At 39.0% G+C, this 24747-nt stretch overlaps 1 protein-coding gene across 3 annotated transcripts in view; it reads right to left on the reverse strand.

The window, feature by feature from the left end:
- KaiR1D (Kainate-type ionotropic glutamate receptor subunit 1D) overlaps window positions 1-24747 on the reverse strand; it is a 415379-nt gene that overhangs the window by 221080 nt on the left and 169552 nt on the right. For all 3 annotated transcript variants that reach the window (XM_065236420.1, XM_065236419.1, XM_065236418.1), the window contains exon 2: window positions 5504-5593. In XM_065236420.1, coding sequence (XP_065092492.1) covers window positions 5504-5593 — 90 coding nt within the window. The remainder of the gene's footprint in view (window positions 1-5503; window positions 5594-24747) is intronic.

The raw sequence follows: 24747 nt of genomic DNA on the forward strand, positions 1-24747 counted from the left end.
TTTGACAATTTTAACAACCTGCCGGTAATCAGCCAGTTTACTGTAGTTACTATAACAACAACAAAATGTGGGTACATCTATCTCTATCATAATTCACATTAAAAAACCTTCAAATTGGTGTTCTAAGATCACGAATAGCTTATTTGGCTGTGGAGTAATCTCGTGTGAAATTTGAAATTTTTAAAAATTTCGAAAATCCAGGGTTGTAGCCCAGCAGGATCTGGGCACTTTAGAGCAAAATCAAAAAAGACGTTTGTTCAGAATGCCAAAATAAGCGTTTTGGCCAATTTTGGCTCAAATCGGTGACATCGACCACAGGTGGTGTACCCACTTGACCTGGAATGACCCATTTCATTTTCATTTTGTTTTAATTTCCGGATTCTATGATTTTTTGATGTCCGGATTTTATCGTTATCGGTTTTTCTGATTTTTGATTTTCTGATTTTCTGTATTTCTGGTTTTAATATTTTGTGATTTTCAGATTTTCTAATTTGCTTATTTTCTTTGTTTTTTTATTTCCTGATTTTATGGTTTCCTGATATCCAGATTTTATGATTTTCTTATGTTTTGAATTTAAGATTTTGACGTAGGACTACGTCTGTGATTTCTATATGGGGGTACACTTTGTGAAAGCTGAAAATGGGACATGTAACAAAATTACACACTAAGATTATTTTACCGAAATCTGTGAAATTTTACCTAAATCGCAACAGCTGAACGTTCGGTAAACAGTTGGTGATTTTGCACAGATATTCGGTGAAAAATTACGGGAAATTTGTGAAAAATCACCGAACTGTTTACCGAACGTTCAGCTGTTGAGATTTCGGTAAAATAATCTAAGTGTGTATGAAAGATTTTAAACGTTAATAACTCATTGCTGCCTTTGGACCAATTTTAATAATTTTATCACCAATCGATCAGAATTATTTCAACGCATCTGTGAAATTTAAGACTTTATCATTTTTTATAATGTTAATATTGAAAATTGCACGAATGTGCAACTGTTGCTATGATAGTTAAAATTATCACCAATTGCCTGCGAAAATCAGTTTCCCTAACACAGATTTCAAAGTTGAATTCCAACTGGTCTCACCAAACGGTGTTTATTCAATCACCGCGTGTGGTGAGTAGTGGTGTTCTCCAGTACACAACGAAAGGCTGCCTGCAAGCAGCGAACTGCAGCCCACATGAGCATCCATAGAAGGAAGAAGAAACCGCACAGCTATTGATCGGAATCAGTAGCTCTTCGTGAGCCGCTGTGGGCCATGTCAAGTGCGTCATCTATAGAGTATAAACAGAGAGAACCCCGCTCAAATTCCTTATCCGCTTCCCCCGCTCCAAAGTTAACATTCCTTATTAGAGATTTGAGTAGATTTTTCTCCTTTACTCAAATCATGGGTTATTATTAGTTAGGTAGGTTTTACACGATTCTACACGTTGTAGTTTCATTTTTATACCTGTGATCTTGACATTTTTACTTAGGGGATGAGTACTTAAGGGGGTTACGTTTTTGATAAGTCTTTAGTGGGAATTACACTGATGAAGACTGCACATTGTAGTCGAAATACGTATCTGTCATGGATACCAAAATTAATTAAGTGGAATTAAATGCAAGAAAACCCTTTTTTTCTGTTTGAAAACAAATAAGATTTATTATATTTTAAGACCTCGTAGTCCTACGACACCATTTCGTACAACCCCATAGAGCTGTCCTTTGTAGTTTTTTTTTGTAATTTCTGATTTTCCGGATGTCTGATTCTCCAATTTTCTGATATTCTGATTTTCAGAATTTCTGATTTACTGACTTTCTGATTTTCAGCACCTCTTAGTGAATTGCCCAGGTTTCCAGGGAATAAGGGATATTTATGGGATCCCGACGAACATTAGAAACGCCTTGGCCAATGACCCTTCAACCGAAGCAGCTGTTATATGTTTCATCAAGGACGCCAACATGTATGAGAACATCTGACCTAACTCACTGACAAGAACCAACCATAACCGACCCACTGCATCGAACCAGGACCAACCTCTATAACGGACTCTGAATACACCACCATAACATCTACTAACTACGACAGCACCACGACAGCCATCTCTGATAAACAAATACTCTGTTACTAGAGAGGTCTCTTCTGGACTGTCCACTCCTCTTAATAAGTGGGTCCCTTCTAGATATCCCACCTCATTAACTCTATAACTTCTGGCTCCCCACCGCTATTTCAAACTCTGTCACTAGGGGGGACCCCTTCTGGATTCCCCAATATTCGTCAAGAGATGAACCATCTTCTTCTTCTTATCCGCATTTCAAGCTTATTGCTTATCGCATATTAGCTTATTGCGTGCTCTCAACCTAGTGTTCTGATTTTCTGATTTTCTGATTTTCTGATTTTCTGATTTTCTGATTTTCTAATTTTCAGATTTTCTGGTTTTCTGATTTCTGATTTTCTGATTTTCTGATTTTCTGATTTTCTGATTTTCTGATTTTCTGATTTTCTGATTTTCTGATTTTCTGATTTTCTGATTTTCTAATTTTCTAATTTTCTGATTTTCTGATTTTCTGATTTTCTGATTTTCTGATTTTCTGATTTTGTGATTTTCTGATTTTCTGATTTTATGATTTTCTGATTTTCTGATTTTCTGATTTTCTAATTTTCTGATTTTCTGATTTTCTGATTTTCTGATTTTCTGATTTTCTGATTTTCTGATTTTCTGATTTTCTGATTTTCTGATTTTCTGATTTTCTGATTTTCTAATTTTCTAATTTTCTTATTTTCTGATTTTCTGATTTTCTGATTTTCTGATTTTCTGATTTTCTGATTTTCTGATTTTCTGATTTTCTGATTTTCTGATTTTCTGATTTTCTGATTTTCTGATTTTCTGATTTTCTGATTTTCTGATTTTCTGATTTTCTGATTTTCTGATTGTCTGATTTTCTGATTTTCTGATTTTCTGATTTTCTGATTTTCTGATTTTCTGATTTTCTGATTTTCTGATTTTCTGATTTTCTGATTTTCTGATTTTCTGATTTTCTGATTTTCTGATTTTCTGATTTTCTGATTTTCTGATTTTCTGATTTTCTGATTTTCTGATTTTCTGATTTTTGGATTTTCTGATTTTCAGATTTTTTGATTTTCTGATTTTCTGATTTTATTTATTGATTTTTTTTTATTACTGAATTTAATTTTTTTTTAATATCTTGTTTAGCTGATCTTCTGATTATCTGTTTTCTTAAATTCCTGAATGTCTGATTTTATTTATTTTTTTTAATTCTGATTAGCTTAATCCGTACAATTACTGATTTTCTTTTTAATGATTTTAATTTTTTCTTATTTTCTGATAATATGAATTGCTGAATTTATTTTTATCTGATATTTATATTTTCTTATGTTCTGATTTTCATTTTTTTATTTTGTTTAGCTTAATCCGTGGAATATAAGATTTTCATATTTCGGATTCATCAAAGTCCTGATTGTTTGATGTTTTTTTTATTATTTTTTTTCAGGATTATTTTTTAATTTTAATCTTCTGGAACTTTGTTGTTGGAATTAGTAGCTTGTAAAGTAGAAGGAAAGTCCTTCTGCAGTGCCCCCTTAAATGTCTACGTAATTAATGAACAGATCCTTAGTGGTTTCATCAATTTTATTTCTTAGATTATATTTTCTCATTAAGTTTCTGTATTTGATTTTAGTTCACGTTCTGATTTACTGAATTTCTGATCTACTGGTTAAATAATTCAACATAAAATTTTATAGTAACAGAAAATTCACAGTGAAATTTAATGTTATTTCGTTGTTTATTATGATTTCTTTTTGTTTCGGGTAGTTTCTTTAAAAAAAATAAGTTTTCTTTAAAAAAAAATAATATGCTTTATCAGTTATCTTCGTTTTTTCGGCTGTGATTTTTATGTTTTTTAAGTCTTTGAATTTTTTTCAGTTTTATGGTTGTTGTCCTCTGCACTTTCTTAAAGGTTTTTTTGTATTCAATTTGATTCCAATATCTGTTTACTGTTTGCTGTTTAAAGAGATTTGTTTCCTATTTCTTTTGGCTGTGGTTTATGTGGATCTTTTTTTCACTTAACTAATTGTATTTCCTACATTTTGTATCCTGTTTGTTTTGGTTTATTTCCTGCGATCTGATCACTGTTTTAATCTTCTTTTTGTGTTTATTTTTTTAGTCTCAGAGTTCAATTTTGAATCATCTTTTTTCAGTATTGTAATTTTTTATTTACCTCATAGATTTTCATGTAAGCTGTTTCTGTTTTCAATTAAGTACCTGTTTGTTGCTGTTGTTATATGTTTTGTTATGTTGTAAGGATCTTTCTTCATACTGCATATTTTACTGTTCTCTGCTTCCAGACTGTTTTCTGATATTTGCATCATGTGTTAATTTTGTGTGCTGTTTGTATTGCAATATTAAGTGCACTTGATACACCACGCGGCCTTCTGGATTGTCCCAACAGGGTTATTGCACAAACTTTCACGCAGCCTTTGCTTTTAGAAGCGAATGACTGTGCCTAACTAAGTGGCCACAATGTTATTCCCCGTTAGGATCGAGCAAACAGGAAGCGAAAAGTGCGGCGCATTCGTTTGGCTTAAACAAAGTTCACGTGAAATTTTGGGGAAATACTTCAACAGGTTGCTTTTAACACATTTCTGTTTAGTCAATTTCTGAGGTTCTTTTTTCCAATTTCTATTCCCTATTTAACCTACAATTTCTATCCTTTAGTACTGATTGCTCACATTAGTTTTTTTGTTTTCTGCTTTTTTTGTTATTGTTGTTTATAATAATTATGAAATTTGGTATTGAAATTTATTATTTCAATTATGTTTTGCAAATTTTGATTTTATTTTACCAGTTGTTGTTTGTAGTTTTAATTTGTTTTCGTTCCATAATGTTTTACATTCTTTATGTTTCATCATCATCCATTTTCCAGTTTGATTTTTCAAGTCCCAAGTTAAGTTTAGTCTCGTGTTTTATTTCAATATTTGATATACATTTTATAAAATTTCCTCTGTTTGTGTTCTCCATTTTTGTCTTTAATGTCTTAAAAAAATGTGTTTCTTTTTCATCATTTTTGAGATTATCTTATGATCTTTCTTTATATTTAATATAACTGGTTACTGTTTTCTGCTCTTCTCTTCGTTTTCATTTTGGGTTAACTAAAACAGATTACCTTCCTTCTGTATTGTGTTCTCGATTAGATGTTTTGAATTTTGAATTTTGAATTTCAATTTCTGTTCTCTAGATTCAGTATACAGTTTCTCCATTTCTGTTGTCTATTTGTGGCAAAATTTACACCATTCAGAAAGACCCAATGTTCCCCATCGAAGCACACAAGTCGCTCTTTCCAGCGAATAATCTTATCATGACTTTTGCATTACAACGATTGTTGCAAATGCTAGTCTTCCCTTCTCGATCGATTCGATGCCGTTGCACAAGTCACTTATTGTGCCATAATGGGCTGACATGTAATATCCATTGAACCCCATCGATGATAACCTACCTTCGATAGCGTGCTCGGATGCGGATAGAGGTTCACCAGACAACTTTCACGCCGAAGTCGATAATCCCAGCGTGTTTCCAGGTGTGGGATCTGCAAGAAAATGGAGAAACGGAAAAAAATGCTTAGTCAATCTTTGTGCTGATAGAAATAGCTATATATTGGAGTATGGGGGAGAAAACTCGGAAAGCTAGCGTGTGATAAGCTGTGTCACTTTACCCAGATCCTAGATTGGGTGTTCTTTGTTGAAGATTAAGTGCAGAAACAGGTGAAGGGACATGATACTATCGGTCGGTGGCTTTAGCTTTGCATGACAATGATAGTTTTTCTTCTTCCTCTTCTTTGTATAGAGGCAGACACCGAGACTTTGTTTGAATAATAAAATCACGACAAGTTCACTCACATTGCAGTGCATTGATGTTCGATTCTTTTGATCCAAAATCTAAAACAAACTAAATCTCCCTGCTTGGTCAAATAGTGCAAAAACCGGCGGGCTCTCCAATCAGGACTGAATCCAGTGCATTTTCAAAGTATTTCGAGCGATGGTGAAAGCCTTCATCTAAATCCACTAGCCAATTGCAAAACGGTTGCGACTCATTTTTTTCACACCCAAACTCAAACTCAATATGAATAATCCAACATCGGTGAGTTTCATTCCATTATTGGGGAGGAGCTCGGTTCCCCTATTCCGATTGCTGGTTGTCAGTCGGTATGTGCGGCAAAAAATGTTTTCCACGTTTGCGGGGTGGATCGAGCTACGCATATTTTCCCATTTGTCTCGTACCTGCGTTCTGCTGCTAATAATGCACATACCAATGAAAGTATAATGCCGTGTGACAACAAAGTGACGTAAACGTCACTATGACAAATTTTCGCTTTATTTTGCATTTTCATATTCAGTGCATCAAACAGCACATATTGATATCTAGTTGCTGTAGAATTTTGCTGCCAGAGCTCACACTAAAGTCCTCTTAGTAAAAGTATGGACGTCTGTCAAAAGTTGTTTCAATCGAACCGTCAAAATGCGCTGCTTTGATCGATTGAAATAACTATTTTTCAATTTTATGGTGACAGATGTCCATACTTTTACTAGAGTGCTTTAGCTCAGATTACCCTCTCCCTGTTTCCAATGAGTCAAATGTTTCAAATGTTTATTTGGGGTTGTTTATAAACAACGTACATCTATAAAAAAAAAATTGTGGTTTAGTATACATGACACGACCGCATGGTTGCAGTAGACTACGTTAAGCCACAGACAATCAGACATAACACTCGCAAGTCAATTTAAAAGCATCGTAGTTGGTAGTACCGCCACCTGTGGCGCGCATAGTCAATTCCCTTGCGTTTGAAGTTTACACACTAGCGCCATCTGTTCAGCGTACTACACACCACAGTATACTCAAAAGATTCCTTTGGTTTGTTTTTTCCGTCGATCTTGTTTTCCGTGCTGAGCACCAATGCTACCGACGTGCCAGGAAGGCAGCTCCCACACCTGGACCCTACCTATCGACCCATACTCAACAGATGGCGGTAATGTTTTAGCGACGATGTTACATTTGACTTCTAAATTACAATCCAATATGAGTATTAAAAAAACCCATATTGATCCACCGGGCAGGTGAATAGAACCTTTCTTACACAGTATGATCTCGTTTATTTTTTTTTTATTGGTCTCAGTTTCTGCACTGCTCAATAAGTAGGAGAACGGTTGCTGCTGCAGCTGGTTCTCGTTGAATTTGCATTTTTTTTTCCTTCACCTGGCATGCCATTGGCACTGTGCTGTAAATTCTCAAAAACAATTGAACATTTTTCATGAAAATGAGAAAAGCAGCTATCCGCTATCAAAGCGGACCTCCTTCGAATGGGTGATATCATTTGCTTAGTCATTTGACGAAGGCATGGATCATTCTCATTTGAGAAACGCTATATATCTTTCAATTAAGTGTAACCTGCATATAAACGGAGCTCTGGTTGACATTCCGGCGAAAAAGCTAAGCCAACCTGACACCAACCTGACTTCTACCAAACCTCAGGTGTGCTGGAAAATGAGATCCGTGATGCTGTCACCTACTCTGAACACGCCAAGCGCAAGCGGCCATGAATGTCATCCACACTTTGAAGCGACAAAGTCGCACTCTGTACGGTTTCGGAGGTTAAATCATCTCCATCTTTGGCAACAAAACGGCCCTTTTCAGGGCCAACAAGCTTAATACAGTTAAGAGTTGGAATAGAGTTTTATCTGTGCCTGTTTGTCCATATTCAGAACCACACGCCTCCAAAGACCCCGCAAAATGCTCTCCAGAGTTGTAATCTTGTAACAAACTTGGAAGCAGGGGTGCAAGTGATTTTGATCGATTTCGTTAATAACTCGACGGCAAACACATTCATCAATACGTTTGTTGTTCTGGATGATAGAAGAGCATAGCAGAAATAGTGCGAAATAGGTTAGTGAAGTCATGGTCATCAAAAAAGGAAATCAATGAAGAGAATTGACTTTCACCAACCTGCTTCTAATCCCCCTAATTCAGTCGTCGTCATAGCAATGAAAACTAGCATCGCACCGCTTTTGGTTCTTGGTTCACACTTGCTGGCTGCAATTCGGCTGTTCGACATTTGCGAAGGACCCCCAGAGAAACATGAAATTACACTATTTTCTAGGAATGCCTAAAAGTCCAATTATTCGATTAACGATTAATCATAAAGATTTTTCCAGGTAATCGATTAAATATTTATCGAATTTACAATTATTCCAGCGTGTAACCGACATCCCTTCTTATGTCTACTCGTTTACTACCATGACGTAAACCAGGATCATACATTCGCCGAAAAAAGTGATAAGCGTCTTTCTGCTAAAGACTATGATTTACTAACTTGTTGAGATAAGGAGTTTAACGAGAAAAACTAAAAAGGGAAGGAGCTTTTATTCTGCGGCGTTCCAACCGGTCGCAGACACCAGTTCAACCCCTGTCCAGCAGCAGACGGGCCGAGACTCTTGCAAGTGCCTAATCATTAAACCGTCTGATTTGCTGATCCTGCTGCCAACACGTCATCATTATCTTCCAAAGACTTTAAGCCTGTACTACCATTGGCCCTTTTCAGGGCCACCAAGATTTTCCAGAAGAGCTAAATTTCTAAACATGTCCCAACTAAAATTCATATCAAAAGGTTCATTTCAGGGCAATCAAAGTCATACTAAAGAGTATAAACAGAGAGAACCTTGCTCAAATTACTATTCCTAAACAAAACACAAGCTCCTGCTGCAGTTAACAAATAACATTTATTATGTAAGATCACGTAGTCCTACATCCTACGGCGAATGCAAACTGTTCGTAGAGGAGAAGAATGCAGCAAGGGCGAGAATGCTGCAACACCGCACGAGATTGAATGTGGAGCGGTACAGACAAAATTCGGTTTTCCGAAGGAAGAAGTGTCAACAGGAAGACCGCGATCGCGAGGCGATGGAAAATCTGTACCACGTAAACGACACACGGAAGTTCTACGAGAAGCTAAATAGTTCGCGCAAAGGCTACGTGCCGCAAGCCGATATGTGCAAGGACTTAGACGATAACCTTCTCACGAACGAGTGTGAGGTGAATGAGAGGTGGAAGCAGTATTATGACGAGCACCTCAACGGTGGTGCAGCAGAAAACGAAGGTGGCACGGCAACAGACCTTGGTTGATCAAGGCGACGATGGATCGAGTGATGTGCGTTGTTAGAGTATTGGGGACACTCTCGAGTCCCTTTGAATCTCGAAGGGGGTTACGGCAAGGTGATGGACTTTCGTATCTGCTATTCAACATCGCGTTAGAAGGTGTGATAAGAAGAGCTGGGATAGACCTGAGTGGCCCGTCTTCAGGAAGTCCATCCAGCTTCTTGGCTTCGCCGATGACATCGATATCATGGCACGAAACTTTGAGACGATGGCGGAAACGTATATCAGACTGAAGGCTGAAACTAGGCGGATTGGAATTGCCATTAACGCATCAAAGACAAAATACATGAAAGAAAGAGGTTCTAGGAAAGACAATGTTAGCCTCCCACCCTGAGTTCAGATTGTCGGTGACGAAATCGAGGTGGTCGATGAGTTCGTGTATTTGGGCTCACTGATTACCGCCAAAAATGGTACCAGCAGAGAAATTCAAAAAAAATCAGTTTTATTTTACTAAAAGTTTTCTTACTCATTAAATTACCTCATACCGATTCCAAGAGTTAATCTGGTTTGCTCTAGGTGGCTATTGCTATTGCTCGATTATTTTTTCGAAGGGACGTATCAGCTTTTGTATATAATGCATTTGATCGTCGATTTGGCGTAACTGGTAGCTCAGGGAAATTTTCCCCTACCTGATAGTGGTGTTAGTATGCGTGGTGTAGGGTTGAGACTGGGACTGATTTGAACCTTTTATGTTGAGAGTATTGATAACTCAGATTTGAGTAACTTGACAGTAGGCGTAGACAGTTTTGGACAGAGAACGTAGACGGGAGGTACGGACGTGAGTGAGAGGAAGGCAGGTGAAATTGAACGGAACATACTGGACTGCGGATCAGCAGAGAAGAGCGGAAATGGCTTTGGACCCGGTCCCTACACGTGGGTAAGCTACCAGTTACTCCAAATCGACGATCAAATGGATTGTTTACAAAAGCTTATACGTCCCTTCGAAAAAGTAAACGAGATTTGTCAAACCAGAGATTGACGGATGGATGGTCTACCAAACTTCGACCCCAAGATGGTCGAAGCTGGAATCAACCGGTACAATCGCTGTCTTCCGAATGACAAGGAGAGACGAAAACGTGAAGACGTACCCGGATTGCCTCTTCCTGGTGCACTTCCAGAAAGGGACGGTGACGCAAACGATCTACTCCATCATCGTACGGTGAGAGCCATACCGTGGCGGCCATCGTGACGCAGTGTCAGAGGTGCCTCAATTTTGGACACGGTACCCGCAACATCAAGCCACGCTGCAGCAACTGCGCTCAAGAACACGCCACTTCCAACTGCCCTGCGTATGGAGCCGTGGCGATAAAATGCGCAAACTGTGGTTCCGACAGACAGTGCTCCAAACGCGAGGACTTCAAACGCATCCGAAAGCAGGCGTCAAGCAACAATCAACCAGGACGCAAGAAGGACAAAACCCCAGCATTCAGGACGGAGGATTTTCCGCCTCTTCGTGCTCCCCAGCAAAGGCAAGCGAATTCGCGGGTCCCCCCTGGATTCTGGAGACAACAAACAGCACAAAACAACAACCCCGATCTGTTCTCAGCGGATGAATTGATGGAAATTTTCGTCAAAATGTCCGGTGCTCTTCGTAAGTGCCGCAATAAGCCCGAACAGATCCAAGTGCTCGGTAAGTTCATCATCCAGTATGGCGTCTAAACCGCTAACTATCGTCACCTGGAATGCTTGCTCTGTAAGAGCAAAAGAGATTGAGCTTACCGACTTCCTCCAGCAGACAGATACGCGTATTTCGTCTACTACTTGCAGACTTCATCAGTGCCAAGTACTCAACACCACTGAAGAATCCATCTTTTATCTACGAGTTATATACTAATCAATAGGTACTAAAAATCAACAGGTATCCACTGCCATGTCAAAATTACTAAACAGGTACCTAAATTCAGTCTCCAACAGACAGAGGCATGCTACGATGTGTTGTTTTAGGTAGCATGCTAAAGAGTCTCGAGTATCCGTTTCCTTGATCTCTATTAAGCAATGTGATGGATTATGTTTAAATATTTCTAGACTTTCGGCTACGTCTAGTTTCCAAGGTGAAGATACAGTCCGCAGGATATTAATGTTTTCCTTAGTCAAATTGTGCCCCTTTTTAACGATATGTTCTGCAACCTTGGATTTAAATTCATAATGAAGTCCTTTATCCATCTCTTTGTTAGCCTTTTTACCTCTGCGATGTGTTCCTTAAACCTTGTTTCCAAAGTCCTTTTCGTCTGACCAATGTAGATTTTATTGCAATCTGGACAAGAGATTTTGTAGACTCCGGCTTTCCCTAAGATATTTATTGAATCTTTAGTTGATCCTAACAGTGACTTCAGCTGATTTATCCTACTGCTGAATACTAAATCTAGGCCAAAACTTCTAAACTTTGAAATCAATGGTTTGGTAATGTTTTTGTCGAAATTCACCGCTACCCGTTTTAAACCCTCAGTTACTGGTGTAAGAGTTGTCGAAATACGCCTAAAATGATCCCTTGTTCTTTTATCGATTACTGCTTGAATTGTTTTTTCTTGATACCCATTAAGTCTAGCGATTTCAAAAATGTGAGCTATTTCCTTTGATTTGCCTGTATCGCTAAGAGGAAGAGTTTGCATCCTGTGAACCATGTGGTGAAAAGCGGCCATTTTGTGTTGATGGGAATGGTTTGAAGTGTTTGGTATTACTCTCTTTGTGTTTGTTGGTTTCCTATAGATTTCGAAATTGAACGAAGACGTTTCCCTGATGATGAGAAGATCTAAGAAGGGGAGTTTGCCGTCTCTCTCTTCTTCGTGAGTAAATTTGATGTCCTTGTGAACGTTGCTTATGGCCTCCAAAGTTTTTGATAAATCTTCCCTTTTTGACAATGCTAAAGATGTCATCCACGTACCTATACCAACATTTGGGCAACAAATTCCTATCCTCCAGAGTATTTTCTAGGTTAGCCATGAACAATTCACATAAAAATGGAGAAAGCGGATTGCCCATAAGAGCGCCTTTAGTTTGTTTATAGAAATTTCCTCTGAAAATGAAATAATTTTCCTCCATACAAAGACGAGTAAGCTTGAGATATGACCGAACATTGTTTTTCCAAGTAGAATCCTCACGTTGCTTCAGAAGCCAGTCCTCTAAAAGGCTGATGGCTTCCTTTACTGGTACACTCGGAAAAAGTGCTGTGACATCAAATGAAACCATTACTTCATCTTCCCGAATATCTCCTGATGCCTGAAGTTGACTAGCGAATTCCTGTGTGCTGTTAACTGAGCGAGTGGAAAAGGGTTTAGGCGTATTTTGAAATTCCTTTACTAGCCATTTGGCAAGCTTATGAGTGGGGGATCCTTCAGCCGAGATAATCTCCCTCATTTCGTTTCCTGGTTTGTGAATCTTTGGTAAACCTTTGATCCTAGGTAGAATAGGGTTTGAAACTTTCAATTGATTCGTACTGTTGCCAATAAACGCCTTGCACTCTTTCAACGTTTTATCCACATGTTTAACTATAGATGGGAGGGGGTCAATCCTCAACTGTCTGTATGGGCCATTAGTAATTTTTTCCGTCATCCGATTGTCATAGTCCTCTTTGTCCAAAATCACTACTGCATTACCTTTGTCCGCTTTTGTATAGAATACCGGCTTTGTTTTTAGTTCTTTGAGAATTCGAATTTCCTCTTTTTCGGTTTTACTAAGTGAATGTCCCTTTCCGTTTTGTATTGTCTCTGAAATAATATTCCTGGCAGTCTCGTGTAATTGAATAGGAAGTGTGTGAGTGATTGCAGTCTCCATGTCAACGATGGTCTCTTCCACGTCAGGTTTTGAGGAGATCGCATATCCTAATCCCTTGTTGAGAAGTGTCAATTGTTCTTCTGAGAACTGCTGCGTCGAGCGATTCACCACAAAACCTTCGACGGATTGAACCACAGCTGTGTTAACTGAACTGTGTGATTTCTGGTCTCTCTGTTGTGTTGTGTAATTCAATAAACCAACCCACTCAAAGCTCTTCATAAAGGGATTCCGTTAAGAGGTTCGACAAATTTAAAGGATTAAGTAAAATGAGATGAGGTATCATCATTCTTTTGTTCGCTGCAGCTCTGGTATCTGGTATCTCTTCGACAAGTGAGAAAAAAGATCAATGTATATTATAGCCCACACTCAAAGGACCATGTATGAAAGCGTTGAAATGAGATTGGTAAGGGACAGTTCACATTTTACGTAGTTCACATTTTGAGACTATCTGATCCCATTGTAAATCGTAAAAGAAATGAATCCTTATATAACATCAACTTCCGCATTAACTTAGCTCTGAGTTCGCACATTAAAAACGTCACGTGGTTTATGGACGGTCCCTAAGAATACCAATCAGTTTTGTCAGCTAACATGTGTGTGTAGCTGAATCGATCCTTTGAATGAAGAACGTAGGTAATCGAATTTTTTTAATAAATCATATGATTATATAGCTCAAAATGAGCTGATTTTCATAATTTATACGCTGTCTTGCAAGGAGCACTCATACATCTAATTTTCACTGGAAATCCTATGTATGAGTGCTCATTGCAAGACAGCCTATATTACGTGATATAGGATGTAATGTGAACGGGGTATAATATAATAAAACCAAAATATATGAAAAGTTTCATATCAGAAATACATTCAGGATACCAAAATCATCTTAACCTGTGAGTTTTAGCCATTTCAGATAACATATGAGGTTTTGTCCGACCTTCGTATGGAGGCCCGCCACTGTGCACCCGGATGGCAAACTATAAGAAATTTAACTGTTTCATGCTTCTTATAATTACTAAAGAGCATCACTGATGCCTTAACGTCGATTGGTCTTTGGCATCGCACCTCGAAACAGTCGACGACAAAGACTCTCTTACTGCCAAACATGTTTTGGAATTCGGGTGGTACGTGCCGAGACAAATTTTCCCGTTGAGTGGTCTCAATCACCCATCGACAACATTGAAAGATGACGTACAATGTCCTGTGAAAATACTTCGATATAGTATTGGCACAGACACCATAATCATGGGCCAATGCTGTAAATTGCGTGTTGAGTCTTAACTTTGTCAAGGTCATGATCAGCATTTGATCCTGGCTGAACCTGCAGTATGGTTCATCGAGTGATGGTTTCAGAAACTCGTAGAGCTTAGTGAATACGGATAGTTTTTCAATCCCGGTATAGTAATTACACTTGGCATCATCTACTAAAAACTCTATTCCCCTATTGGCCAGGGATAATTGGGTATCTAATTTATAACAATGCTCCTGTAGACGTATCATTTCCTTGTAGTACTGATTAAATGTTTCCGATGAAAAGCACCTTTCTGAAAAAATAAAGCCAAAGAGGTGAGCTTAAAATTGCGATGATTATTTAACTGTTTCTGAATAACTACCTCCAACTTGCACGCCAATTTCAGTATGAAATACGGATGCATTCAGTGTCGATTTTTCATCATTTGATACAAGGTCGGATTTTAGTACATCATCAGCTTCAATGTCTCTAAACACAAAATTATCATGTGCCTCCGGTGACGAAATAGCATTTCTGTTTTCTTCGGAAACTTTTTTTTTTTCCTTTGGTTTGTTTTTTCCGTCGATCTTGTTTTCCGTGCTGAGCACCAATGCTACCGATGCGCCAGGAAGGCAGCTCCCGCACCTGGACCCTACCTATCGACCCATCAACTCATGAACCGGGGACCAACGGCTTTACTTCCCATCCGAAGGAAGGCGTGATCAGAGATGTTATGCCTCAGAACATCCCGGCGGCGCCGACTGGGATTGAACCCAGGCCTGCTGGGGTGAGAGGTAATCACGCTTACCACTACACCACCGGCGCCGTTATCTTCGGAAACTTGTGATTTGCTGTTCTTATTCGTATCTGTATCCTGGGACAAACGGCAATTGTCACTATCGGCAGAAAGTGACGAAAATGTAGCGTCGGTATCAGTAGACAGACACGACAGGTGTCGAAGATGAGGAACTCAACCCGAAAGTAAGCGACTCACCGTTGTTTTGTGTCGACATGGAAGACATTGTTTCGTCGATGTTGTTGAACGATCCAGCCTGCACCGATCTACAAGATCTCATTGTTGTATGGGATAAACGGGAATTTTAACTATTATTGAACTGTAACGAAGATAAATCATCACTATCACCAGACACGAACTGTTTCGAAGCTGAGGAACTCGACCACGAACTAAGCGAATCAAAGTCGCTGCCACTGTACGATCCAGGAAGTTCTAATGAAGGTACCCAGTCCATATTCTGGATATCTGTCGGTCTTGCAGGCTTTCATAGAAGTAAATGGGGATCAAGGAAACTTATTTGAACATATTAGATGCACTTACCCGAATGGAAGTGTGAGCTGCAAACGTACTTGCTCCTCCATCGAAATGATTCGCTTAATTTAAGCGTGTACGATCAATGTGTACGTTGTTGACAACAGGAGGGAAACAATAAAAACTAAGCTGTCCCCTAGATTTTTTAGTGGGACATCGTCGAATAACACATATTTTAGTCATTTTCGTTTAAAAACTTGAATCTACTTGAATCGCGATTAATCAAAATAAACAAACCACTACTGGATGTCAAACTGATGAACGCGGGTTCATCGCATTCATTCGTGACGTCAGCGTGCAGTATCCTATTGAACGCACATGAGGTAAATACAAACAGCATGAAATAACACTGATTTTCAATTGAAAGTGAAGATTGACAGCTTCCTTGTCGATTTACGATTTTCAATTTGAAATGACTTTGTCGGGCACTGCTGGAGGGAGATGAATTGCGTGTACATTAGACTGATGCAAAATTTGACTTTTTCGCTCAACAGTGCTTAAATGGTTTCAAATCGGGTCCTGATTAGCCTCCCAAAGTTACAACTCATTTGGTTAGAAACAGACTTCGCACAAGCCATTTGAAGTTTACATGTAAATTACTATGGGAAATCTCAACTTTTTGTTCATTACCTTCTAGTCTTTTTCCATATTAAGCTGCGAAACAGTTCGATAGCTATTCTTATAGAAAATTTTCTCAACTAAAACTTTGCTGAAGATCGTTACTATGTAAAACGAGACAGGAAAAGTTATTAATTATTTAAGAGATTGGTAAACTTATGACATGATCAAGCAGCTGCTCTGTAGGCAACACTGTATTTTGCAGTGTGACATAGTAGCCATGATTTTTGTGTCCTATTCAACGCCCCAGAAACACCAATGTTGCCTGCTGAGCAGTTGATCGAGCATGATCATACGACAACAGTGCATTGAACCATTGATAACTTTCGATCCTTGCATTTAATCAAAAAGTGGTCTGCAGTAAAGTTGTAGCTGGGAAAATTTCCTACAAGTACAGTTGAAAGTTTTTGAAGCAGACTAATATGGTGAATTATAAGATAGACATGAACAAAAATCTTGGTTTTACCATAGTAATTCCCATACAAATGGTTTGTGCCATCTCAGTTTCTCACCAAAGGGGTTCAAATTTTGAGAGGTTAGTCAGGATCCGATTTGGAATCGTTTAAGTATTGTGGAGCGAAAAAGTCAAATTTTGCATCAGTCTAGTGTACATATGCAGTAATAAAATTCAAATATTTCAATTATCTCCTGAAAGGGGTGCATGTGTTTGAGGTGTGCGTGGCGCACACATCTGATATTCAGTGTGTAACCAGGTGTAAATTTGTCATGACGGTGCTGCTGCATACTGTAGAAGCAATTTTGAAATTTAATTAATCAATGTGTCGCACTCAGTACTTTTGAATGTAAATCATGTAAATCTGGTTAGCTACTAACGACCAATGTAAGAAATTTAATTTTGAGGAAAACCCGGAACGGAATTATAAACTTAGCAGAATAATCGAATCTTCCTTTGTAAGGAATACTTGTACAACGGATCGATATAATAAACATCTAATACATTATAAATACCATGGGAAAACGTGCACAATGTTGCATAAACATTCTCCATAGCATCGGTCTCCCTAGTGCAACTCGATTGTCAACCTATGTCCTTGCATTTGCCAGGTGTCTCGATTCCCACACGCTATAAACCCACTGGAAACATACTGAACGGGATGGGCACCCCTCAGTGGAAGAATTCACTTTCGCCATGATGGTCAACTTGAGCAATTTGCTTGCGAATTTCAAAAACGGCTGGAGCAATCTGCGTCTCTTGGTGAAGCCCTATCTCAACTACGGCAACAACCGATGCTTGGAACTGGTTATGATCTGTGCCGGAGTTCATCCGATTCCTGGCTCTGAGCCCTGGAAGCGTTATTGCCGAACCCTGTATCGGCTGTTGGGATTCTATCAGTTCATCATGTCGATTGCAAAGATCGGTTTCAGCATCCACAATCAGGACGATTTGACAGAACTTTGCGGGTCCATCATGCTTGCAGCGAACATGGTAACATGCATATTAAAAGTATTCGCTCTGGAGCGTTACCTTGGAGTCGTTCGGCAATCAGAGGCCTTCTGTAATAGAAAGGTTGGCCATTCCGGTGATCCCGATTACGATGAATCTGTTCGGAGTGCCGCTACCAGGGCTGCTGGGAAAGTGACATTGGTGATATTTTTTATTATGTGTTTTGACCAATTGACGATTACGGTTCCGAACTCCGCTCGAAATCGCCTCTTTGGCATACCGAAACAATTTCACATGTTGGGATCCGTTGTTGGTTGTTGTCTGCAGGAGACATTTATTTTTTTAATGTGCATCATCTGGGGCAATAGATATACGTGCTACTCATTAACGGTATTGCCCTTACTCTTGCGACTAAGAAGTGAGCTGATTATTGTGGCACGTGGCTATGAGACGATCCAAAATCGAGTGCAGGCTCAGATTTCAGAAGATCGCACCAATGCGGCAGGACCATCGCAAGACTCACTACCGCATGTGTTGAGGTGGAAGTATCAGAAACAGATCCTAGGAACTACCTTGGAACAGCACGTAGAAGTGTTGAGGTTTGATAGTTCGTTATATTATTGATCGATGGGTGACTTTAATATCCTTTTTAGAAACATACATTTCGTGCATAACCTTGTAAGCACCCTCTACGCCATCACCTACTATAGCTCGATGATGATCATCTCAGTTGCTATATTACTGGTCATCAAAAGTGGTATTACAATGATCACTCTAATGGTTCTCGTCACTGATGGTTCCTTCTTCATGGAGTGCTATTTTTGGTGTCATCTGATAGATTCGATTGAAGAGATCGTGAGTTTGAAGTTGATCGGATCCGGACAAAATACAAAACACTGACCTTTTCCCATTGTAGATCGAATCGATTGCCGGCTCTGTTGCTCAACTGAGTCTCGAGCTAGAGCATTCGTCGGAGCATCATTCCGAGTACATGCAGATGAGGACTTCACTCATGATAATACATATCAATTCATCCCGACAAGGATGGTTCAGGTGTGGAGGAATTTTTCCAATCTCCGTGGAATCATTCAGTGATTTGTGTAACATTGTTTACCGCGGTACTACTTTTCTTCTGAACTTTTATTGAAATTGCAATTGGATTATCAGATTTAAACGATGAATAAGCTTTGATTACTACATTGTAGATTAAGGATAGCACTTAGGAATATTATCTATAGAAGTTGTGTTTTGATGTATTAAGAATTAGACAGCTGTGTTTTAGTTGTGAATCCGTGTTTCATCTTAAAATATATTCAATTTACCGTATTGACGTTGTCATCGATGGAGCACCGATTCAACCAATTTTGTTTTCACTAATTCTAAATCACTCACTTAGGGAACAAAATGACAACTCCAGAGTAATGCCAATGCACTCCGAAAATCTTGATTCTCTGATTCTGTCCAATAGAATGAAAAATGATGCAACTTTCCGATAGGACTTATTTGATTAACACTTATTTCGTAAGTGTAAATGATTTTTCTATGCTAGTGCACAGTGAATTATCCGGGGAAAGATTTTTCGGATCATTACACAAACGAACTAGGTATTTACAGAGAGAAAATCGAAACACATGTTTTTTACACGTTCGTTACATTTGGAATAACAGAATAAAAGAAGTGAAACATGTTTCAATATTCTAAAAAATCCAAGTGTTATCAATTTATATCAACTTTATTGAAGGACTATAACGGTCATGCTGCGTATTTTATGCTACCAGCATGTTGTAGTGATGAAAAGATCAGTGGTGCCATCAATACTGCAACATCTTCCCTTTTCATAAAAAGCATTCAGAACTGTAGATGAAAATCCTTCCACTTTTCCGGTACACGAGAAGCTCTCCTAGGACGGTCAATCTTCAACGGAATAATGGGACGCTGACATTTCTTTTACCGGTGCTGATATCGGCGACGTCACAGTAGGCAATGATTCAGCCATCACCTCAGTATCCGTTAGACAAGAAAGAAAAACTTGATTGGATTCTCGGTTCAGCACCGAGGAAGTTTCATTTGAGCAGATTTCAGGATGACAATTTGGATAGAATGATATTCTGCGGCTCGGCAGCGTATCGGGTTCCTTACGTGGCTACAGGTGGACCAAGGAACGACGGTAGTCCGCCCCGTTTACGTTCACCAAGTAGAATCTATCGTTGTATCGATGGGCAATCATTCCTGGCGTCCACAGTTTCGAAGATTCAGGATGCGCTTGTAGGTACACCGGAGAACCAACTTCCAGCTCCGCTAAATTTTTGTGTCTTCCGATCATAATACAATAATCGATTGTTTACGGTTCTTTTCTATTCTAGCGGGAATAACCGGACTAGAATCAATTGTGTTTGGAATATTCCGCCAGTGAAGCAATGCATACCAGAAGTCGGATCCGCTTCTTTTGCTTTCATATTTCATAAACCTTCATTTGTCGGCTGGTGAGTTTCCCAAATCTTTAAATCGATTTATCTTCGTTAATATGGCTCTAATCACGACTTGGGGGGTGTCCAGATGGTCGAAATCTTTAAATCCGGATTTCCCAGAATAAAATATTTCAAAATCCTTCATTTGTCGGCTGGTGAGTTTCACAAATCTTTAAATCGATTTATCTCCGTTAATATGGCTCTAATCGCGATTTGGGGGGTGTCCAGATGGTCGAAATTTTTATTCCCGGATTTCCCGGTGTAAAATATTTCATAATCCTTTATTTGTCGGCTGGTGAGTTTCCCAAACCTTTAAATCGATTTATCTCCGTTAATAAGGCTCTAATCGCGATTTGGGGGGTGTCCAGATGGTCGAAATTTTTATTCCCGGATTTCCCGTTGTAAAACATTTCATAATCTTTCATTTGTCGGCTGGTGAGTTTCCCAAACCTTTAAATCGATTTATCTCCGTTAATAAGGCTCTAATCGCGATTTGGGGGGTGTCCAGATGGTCGAAATTTTTATTCCCGGATTTCCCGGTGTAAAATATTTCATAATCCTTTATTTGTCGGCTGGTGAGTTTCCCAAACCTTTAAATCGATTTATCTCCGTTAATAAGGCTCTAATCGCGATTTGGGGGGTGTCCAGATGGTCGAAATTTTTATTCCCGGATTTCCCGTTGTAAAACATTTCATAATCTTTCATTTGTCGGCTGGTGAGTTTCCCAAACCTTTAAATCGATTTATCTCCGTTAATAAGGCTCTAATCGCGATTTGGGGGGTGTCCAGATGGTCGAAATTTTTATTCCCGGATTTCCCGGTGTAAAATATTTCATAATCTTTCATTTGTCGGCTGGTGAGTTTCCCAAACCTTTAAATCGATTTATCTCCGTTAATAAGGCTCTAATCGCGATTTGGGGGGTGTCCAGATGGTCGAAATTTTTATTCCCGGATTTCCCGGTGTAAAATATTTCATAATCCTTTATTTGTCGGCTGGTGAGTTTCCCAAACCTTTAAATCGATTTATCTCCGTTAATAAGGCTCTAATCGCGATTTGGGGGGTGTCCAGATGGTCGAAATTTTTATTCCCGGATTTCCCGTTGTAAAACATTTCATAATCTTTCATTTGTCGGCTGGTGAGTTTCCCAAACCTTTAAATCGATTTATCTCCGTTAATAAGGCTCTAATCGCGATTTGGGGGGTGTCCAGATGGTCGAAATTTTTATTCCCGGATTTCCCGGTGTAAAATATTTCATAATCTTTCATTTGTCGGCTGGTGAGTTTCCCAAACCTTTAAATCGATTTATCTCCGTTAATAAGGCTCTAATCGCGATTTGGGGGGTGTCCAGATGGTCGAAATTTTTATTCCCGGATTTCCCGGTGTAAAATATTTCATAATCTTTCATTTGTCGGCTGGTGATTTTCACAAACCCTTAAATCGATTTATCTCCGTTAATATGGCTCTAATCGCGATTTGGGGGGTGTCCAGATGGTCGAAATTTTTATTCCCGGATTTCCCAGAGTAAAATATTTCACAATCTTTCATTTGTCGGCTGGTGAGTTTCTCAAACCTTTAAATCGATTTATCTCCGTTAATATGGCTCAAATCGCGATTTGGGGGGTGTCCAGATGGTCGAAATTTATATACTCGGATTTCCCAGAGTAAAATATTTCATAATTCTTTAGCTGTCGGCTGGTGAGTTTCTCAAACCTTTAAATCGATTTATCTCCGTTAATATGGCTCTAATCGTGATTTGGGGGGTGTCCAGATGGTCGAAATTTTTATTCCCGGATTTCCCAGAGTAAAATATTTCATAATCTTTCATTTGTCGGCTGGTGAGTCTCCCAAACCTTCAAATCGATTTATCTCCGTTAATATGGCTCTAATCGCGATTTGGGGGGTGTCCAGATGGTCGAAATTTGTATACCCGGAAATCCCAGAGTAATATATTTCATAATCTTTCATTTGTCGGCTGGTGAGTTTCCCAAACCTTTAAATCGATTTATCTCCGTTAATAAGGCTCTAATCGCGATTTGGGGGGTGTCCAGATGGTCGAAATTTTTATTCCCGGATTTCCCGGTGTAAAATATTTCATAATCTTTCATTTGTCGGCTGGTGATTTCCACAAACCCTTAAATCGATTTATCTCCGTTAATATGGCTCTAATCGCGATTTGGGGGGTGTCCAGATGGTCGAAATTTTTATTCCCGGATTTCCCAGAGTAAAATATTTCACAATCTTTCATTTGTCGGCTGGTGAGTTTCTCAAACCTTTAAATCGATTTATCTCCGTTAATATGGCTCAAATCGCGATTTGGGGGGTGTCCAGATGGTCGAAATTTATATACTCGGATTTCCCAGAGTAAAATATTTCATAATTCTTTAGCTGTCGGCTGGTGAGTTTCTCAAACCTTTAAATCGATTTATCTCCGTTAATATGGCTCTAATCGTGATTTGGGGGGTGTCCAGATGGTCGAAATTTTTATTCCCGGATTTCCCAGAGTAAAATATTTCATAATCTTTCATTTGTCGGCTGGTGAGTCTCCCAAACCTTCAAATCGATTTATCTCCGTTAATATGGCTCTAATCGCGATTTGGGGGGTGTCCAGATGGTCGAAATTTGTATACCCGGAAATCCCAGAGTAATATATTTCATAATCTTTCATTTGTCGGCTGGTGAGTTTCCCAAACCTTTAAATCGATTTATCTCCGTTAATAAGGCTCTAATCGCGATTTGGGGGGTGTCCAGATGGTCGAAATTTTTATTCCCGGATTTCCCGGTGTAAAATATTTCATAATCTTTCATTTGTCGGCTGGTGATTTCCACAAACCCTTAAATCGATTTATCTCCGTTAATATGGCTCTAATCGCGATTTGGGGGGTGTCCAGATGGTCGAAATTTTTATTCCCGGATTTCCCAGAGTAAAATATTTCACAATCTTTCATTTGTCGGCTGGTGAGTTTCTCAAACCTTTAAATCGATTTATCTCCGTTAATATGGCTCAAATCGCGATTTGGGGGGTGTCAAGATGGTCGAAATTTATATACTCGGATTTCCCAGAGTAAAATATTTCATAATTCTTTAGCTGTCGGCTGGTGAGTTTCTCAAACCCTTAAATCGATTTATCTCCGTTAATATGGCTCTAATCGTGATTTGGGGGGTGTCCAGATGGTCGAAATTTTTATTCCCGGATTTCCCAGAGTAAAATATTTCATAATCTTTCATTTGTCGGCTGGTGAGTCTCCCAAACCTTCAAATCGATTTATCTCCGTTAATATGGCTCTAATCGCGATTTGGGGGGTGTCCAGATGGTCGAAATTTGTATACCCGGAAATCCCAGAGTAATATATTTCATAATCTTTCATTTGTCGGCTGGTGAGTTTCCCAAACCTTTAAATCGATTTATCTCCGTTAATAAGGCTCTAATCGCGATTTGGGGGGTGTCCAGATGGTCGAAATTTTTATTCCCGGATTTCCCGGTGTAAAATATTTCATAATCTTTCATTTGTCGGCTGGTGATTTCCACAAACCCTTAAATCGATTTATCTCCGTTAATATGGCTCTAATCGCGATTTGGGGGGTGTCCAGATGGTCGAAATTTTTATTCCCGGATTTCCCAGAGTAAAATATTTCACAATCTTTCATTTGTCGGCTGGTGAGTTTCTCAAACCTTTAAATCGATTTATCTCCGTTAGTATGGCTCAAATCGCGATTTGGGGGGTGTCCAGATGGTCGAAATTTATATACTCGGATTTCCCAGAGTAAAATATTTCATAATTCTTTAGCTGTCGGCTGGTGAGTTTCTCAAACCTTTAAATCGATTTATCTCCGTTAATATGGCTCTAATCGTGATTTGGGGGGTGTCCAGATGGTCGAAATTTTTATTCCCGGATTTCCCAGAGTAAAATATTTCATAATCTTTCATTTGTCGGCTGGTGAGTCTCCCAAACCTTCAAATCGATTTATCTCCGTTAATATGGCTCTAATCGCGATTTGGGGGGTGTCCAGATGGTCGAAATTTGTATACCCGGAAATCCCAGAGTAATATATTTCATAATCTTTCATTTGTCGGCTGGTGAGTTTCCCAAACCTTTAAATCGATTTATCTCCGTTAATAAGGCTCTAATCGCGATTTGGGGGGTGTCCAGATGGTCGAAATTTTTATTCCCGGATTTCCCGGTGTAAAATATTTCATAATCTTTCATTTGTCGGCTGGTGATTTCCACAAACCCTTAAATCGATTTATCTCCGTTAATATGGCTCTAATCGCGATTTGGGGGGTGTCCAGATGGTCGAAATTTTTATTCCCGGATTTCCCAGAGTAAAATATTTCACAATCTTTCATTTGTCGGCTGGTGAGTTTCTCAAACCTTTAAATCGATTTATCTCCGTTAATATGGCTCAAATCGCGATTTGGGGGGTGTCAAGATGGTCGAAATTTATATACTCGGATTTCCCAGAGTAAAATATTTCATAATTCTTTAGCTGTCGGCTGGTGAGTTTCTCAAACCCTTAAATCGATTTATCTCCGTTAATATGGCTCTAATCGTGATTTGGGGGGTGTCCAGATGGTCGAAATTTTTATTCCCGGATTTCCCAGAGTAAAATATTTCATAATCTTTCATTTGTCGGCTGGTGAGTCTCCCAAACCTTCAAATCGATTTATCTCCGTTAATATGGCTCTAATCGCGATTTGGGGGGTGTCCAGATGGTCGAA

This window comes from Ochlerotatus camptorhynchus, unplaced genomic scaffold (genome assembly GCF_037179485.1).
Source record: "Ochlerotatus camptorhynchus isolate MF236.1 unplaced genomic scaffold, CSIRO-AGI_Acam_v1.1 ptg000550l, whole genome shotgun sequence".
Taxonomy (NCBI): Eukaryota; Metazoa; Arthropoda; class Insecta; order Diptera; family Culicidae; genus Ochlerotatus; species Ochlerotatus camptorhynchus.